General features: G+C 29.6%; 1 protein-coding gene across 4 annotated transcripts in view; it reads right to left on the bottom strand.

Annotated features, from left to right (window-relative positions):
- The window catches only part of LOC106477149 (peroxiredoxin-2-like), an 8,365-nt gene extending 4,500 nt beyond the window's left edge, over positions 1 to 3,865 (bottom strand). The window contains exons 1-2 of one of the 4 annotated variants that reach the window (XM_013937741.2): positions 3,792 to 3,865; positions 503 to 658 (exon numbers count right to left, since the gene is read on the bottom strand). In XM_013937741.2, coding sequence (XP_013793195.2) covers positions 503 to 642 — 140 coding nt within the window. In that variant the 5' untranslated portion in view covers positions 643 to 658; positions 3,792 to 3,865. Of the gene's footprint in view, positions 1 to 502; positions 659 to 1,126; positions 1,151 to 3,316; positions 3,486 to 3,546; positions 3,635 to 3,791 lie in introns of those variants that run through there. The other 3 variants (XM_022380819.1, XM_022380820.1, XM_022380821.1) reach the window with 3 other exon arrangements.
- Positions 3,866 to 5,067: the final 1,202 nt, after the last annotated feature.

The raw sequence follows: 5,067 nt of genomic DNA, 5'->3' as shown, positions 1-5,067 counted from the left end.
TATAAATGTACATTTATAATAGTTTCTTCCATTACCAATTCGAGAAATCTTAAAACCTTTCAATGTCGTTTGTTGAAGTTCTCTTCAAACCGTTACTATTTAATATGAAGCTTAATAAATTAAAGTCATCTACAATATCTTTGTTTCTCTTTCCGCCATAGCAAATATAATCAAAATGAACACACAACTTATTAAATTATAATTATTTGTTGAACAAATACACGGATAGATACAAATTATTTAACAGGAAATTATGTTTTAGTGAATCATTAAAAGGGGGTGATGATAGTATCCGTGTAGAACGCATACTGTAGTGTAAACAGACTACATATTATAGTAGCACTAAACCATCCTTCCATTTTTTTAATCTCCATAAAATTAATTTTACCAAATACCATATAATTAAGAAAAAAAAATTAGAGAATACGTAATATTCTAATGATGTCACCAAGTCTGTTACAGATTTAACATGTTTTACTTTATTTTGCCGAAGATCACTTACAAGTCTAGTGGGTAGAAGAATAGTACCAAGTACTTTCCTTTATAATCTTCCAATTTGAGTTCTTTAAATTCTCCATCAACTACTGCAGTCCCACTAAAGTCAGGAGCAGGTTTGGTCAGTTGTAGCTTGCAGGCAGACATGGTAAATTTGATCTATCTACAACAGAAATTAGTCATTTTTACATCACGATTCTAGTGACATGACCAATACAAGTATATACAAGGTACAGAAATATGTGCAAAAGTTTACAAGGTGTGATTGTTTTCTACACACGTTTTATTTGCAACTACTTTACAACCATTTTTTTTTTAACGTGACCAAGAATCTTTTAAGCAACTTTAGTTTTGAGTATGCCGTTTATCATAATGAAATTGTGATAGATTATATTGTTTAAGAGATAGCACTTGTGTTATTATAGTGAAGTTTATATATCCATCTTTCTTCATATGTCAGAGTTTAAAAACATAAGGTAATCCACACTATTTGTATATACGCCCCAACTATTAACCAGCGAAGCTGAAAGCTGCCCAGCAGACTCAACTGCACAGCTATATATTTAACAAAAACCTAATTAAGTTGTAAATTTTGTAGTTCAGACCAATAATGTTCTGTGACACTACTTACTAAGTGGTTTATAAGGATCACACTGAAATAACGTTACCAGCATATTCAGTCATTTTGATGGATTTCAGATTTTAGTACACAACTGAAGTGTGGATCTGAACGGAGAAAGAACATTACAACCATGTAACAGTGAACCTCTAAATAAGAAAGAAACCAAATGCCAATAATATTGTAATCCATAGGAAATAACATCATTAGTACTATACTATTCCAAATGCTATCCACCTGCTGATTGCCCTCTAGATAACAGTGAACTTGGCAGGATGTGATCCAAATTACACTCCAATTCTGGTGCATACTTGTGTAAATCACACTATACAATTTAAGCACTTAAGACTGAACATTAGACTAACAAGAAAGAGTTATGACAAATGTGTTATGCACCCAAAACGGACTTATTAGAGCCGACTGTTGTACCATTTGAAAGACAAACCTATGTATGATATTATCATCCCTGCTCGAGCACAGTGCTTCTAAAAGTCACCTGGACAGAAAGCAGTCTGTACCTTACTTGTGTCAAGTGATAGATATAAAAATGAAAAAACACTTCAATTGTAATATTTATGGGATAAGCTGATTACTATATACAGAAGTAAAAAAAAAAAATAATGAAGTAAACAAAATTATTTGTACAGATATTTTTCACATTCCAAAGTCCACTCTTAAAACACAGAAAACGTTTAGTATAATAGGAAAAAAAAAAACACTTGACCATAAGATTATCTTATTCTGCTTGTATTTTGTAAGCACTCTCATGGTAAGTTTTAAATTTATAATTTGCACTACAGTACGTGTAACACTTAAACTTACCTGAATATACACTACTGTTTGCAGTGAAGAATTGTATGTCTATCATGGTGTTCAGAAAATACATAGATAAGATTAATACATATTAATATTTATTACACTTAAGAGAATGATTATTTTACCATTCCAACTACACAGAAATGTTGCCTTTTTTTTTGCTATAGTTATCAAATTTCATGATGTATTCCACTCAAACTTATGTAATCTTCTGATGCCTAGAGAACATATCACACAAACTCATGCACAGTATCACCGAACATCATGCAACTGATTAAGAGTGAGGTATAACCACATGCCCAAATGTTAAGATTCTTCTATTCTCTTAGACCAACCCTAGATTAATTAAGGTACTAATTTTCTTTTTTTAAACATCACATATACAAAAAAATAACTTATCTATTAACATGTTTATATTATAGAGAGAATATAAACAGTTTATAAGTGTATTACTCTCTCTCATTGCATAATTATGCTTTCACATTGTCTTTGTATTACAACAGAGCAACTCAAGCTCAATCGTTAGTTTTTACTAAATAGGTCATTCTAAATAGTAGTAACAACTGGCATGTCAGTTAATTTAGCAAAATGTTAAGTCATGATGTTTCATACAAAAAAATACATCTTACTTTCAGCAAAATACAATAAATAAATAGGTATATGAACATTTTCAAAGTCCTAATACAAGTTTTAAGTACAACTTTTACATATATTTTCCTTTACACCTTTCTTTACCTTTTAATCTCTGGATTTATGTTGTTCTTCAGAATTAGTAGTATTTATATTATACAACACAAAATGTAAATGGGGAAATTTATAATCACTGTTACTGTAATTAACTGCAGTTGGTCTTAGCCCAGTAGTAATGTAATGCTATAGTGAGTGGTACAATACTCAATTTATTTTTTGTACAAAAAGCTACTTAACTTTTACTGTTAGACAATTTAACTAAATCCTCCATTTATATACATACATATATATATATTTATTTATTTATGGTCAAATAAAGCTTAAGCTAACTACATAGATAGGATATTAAAAAAAAATGTACGTCGTAAATTAATAAAGTCAATTCTATACCAAAATCCGACTAGTAGAATTCAGAACTAGTACTAGTAGAAGTATTCACTTCAACTTTCAAATACACTGAATATCTCATTTAATGCCAATCCTATTAGTAATACTAACAGATAACAGTAATAATACCAAAACTGCCGATCGGATTAAAATTTAAATCTTTAACTAATCACTTACAATATACCGGCGTCGGTAAGCACGCCATATTCAATTATTCATTGTAATTTACAGCATTAATTTTAATTTGTACATATAACTATAAAAGTTCTAACTTATACTTATAATTATATAGATAGTTATACCACTTACGACTGGTAATACAATAGTTTTGTATTACTAGTATTAGTAAACAATAACAGTGCAGCTCTAGCAAGAATTAATAACTTAGATTACTGACTTCATAAATTTTACGGCAATGTTCAGTACAATTAATCTGTTTTCGCATATATACTACTACTAGAAAAAAAACTAATTCAGAATTATCTTTAATCCTTACAAGTTACAATAACACTACTACACTCTTACCAACAAATACTTACATAACGCCACACACTCACTATCACAATGTATTATATCAAGACGTATAACAACTATGATATTACGCAACAATAATGCGTCCCAAGCAACTTATAAATAGCACGTAAAAAATAATAATAATAAAGCAAAATGTAACTAATTACGTGTTCTTAGAGCAGTATAATTTTTTTTAAAATCTGATCAATAGTTTTTGCTTAAACTCTTTAATAATTTATTGCTAAAAACAAATAAAAATATATTTGCATACCTTTGTAGATGTTGCAGATAATACCAAGTCTTTGTCACAGTGTCAATATAATAAAATATACAAATCAAAATAAAAGTAAATAGAAACAAAAAATGTACATTGAATGGTGAAAGTAATGTAAACAGAAGTGATTTACATTACAATATAAAATAAACTAGCAGAGTATCGGGCGTTGTTCGGATGAAAATGGCTTTAAATATCCTGAGTTGTTTTGATTAAATCAACCATATAGTATGTATTTTTTGACAAAAAAATCAAAATGATTTCTTTACCAAACTAATTATTTTGATTAAACTCAATAAAAGGAACATGTGACGAAAAAAAATTTGACAAAAGCTAATTTAATCAAAACATTGCTTATGTTTCTGGGATGTATTTTGCATGACATTTCAAGTTTCCAAAACAAAATTCCTAACTTTTTGGTGTCCTGATTTCTGCTGTGTGGTCAAGAGCTGTTTGCAGCGTATTCTGAATTTATTATTGTTCTATTTAACGAATAGTTGGTTTATTCTTTTCTCGTTGCAATACAACATAGATGAAAATTTGCCCGACACGAAACGTTTTGTAAAGTCATGATATAGCTGATTCTTGCGAGTACACGTAAGTTAACCAAAAGATTTTTTTTTTGCGAGTTATGGGGGCGCCATCAGCATGTGTTATGCCCCCAAATTCTCTGACCTGATTTAGTTTAAATATATACTGCCATTTGACAAGAAGTTAGTAGTTACATATACTTTTTATTATATATATATATATTTAATTAATCAATTAATATTTTTGTTATTTCATTATTATTATTTTTTTGTATAGTTAATTGTTTGACACTAAAATTTCTAAAATGTCACGTTACTGGGATAAAACACAAGGAAAAGTTTACAAGGTTAGTTCTTCTCGACTGGGGGCGACTCCAACCATTGGAAACAAGGATAAAGGAAGTAGCCCTATTAGTAAATAGAAAGGACATTAAATTTTTATGTTATTTCTAATAACGAAGTTATATATTGCAGGATAGAGAAAATTCGTAGTTAATAGAGAGTGGTAGGTAAAAGGGACGTTTATGTTACACATCTGTTGTTTTATGGCTGCTCGATCTCTTTGATAATATGTACATTCCATTAAAACATGTTCAGGGTCTTCAAAATTTGAACAATGGGTGCATTCTCCATTTGGGTTTACTTGTATTTTGTACAGATGTCTATTTAGACCACCTGTGCAATTAAAACGGAGGCGTGTGATAATTACTTCTTGATGTCTGTTCGGACATTCATATTTGATG

Source organism: Limulus polyphemus, unplaced genomic scaffold (genome assembly GCF_000517525.1).
Source record: "Limulus polyphemus unplaced genomic scaffold, Limulus_polyphemus-2.1.2 Scaffold13020, whole genome shotgun sequence".
Lineage (NCBI taxonomy): Eukaryota > Metazoa > Arthropoda > Merostomata > Xiphosura > Limulidae > Limulus > Limulus polyphemus.
The sequence above is the reverse complement of the archived record's forward strand: the minus strand, read 5'-3'. Positions and strand labels throughout refer to the sequence as shown.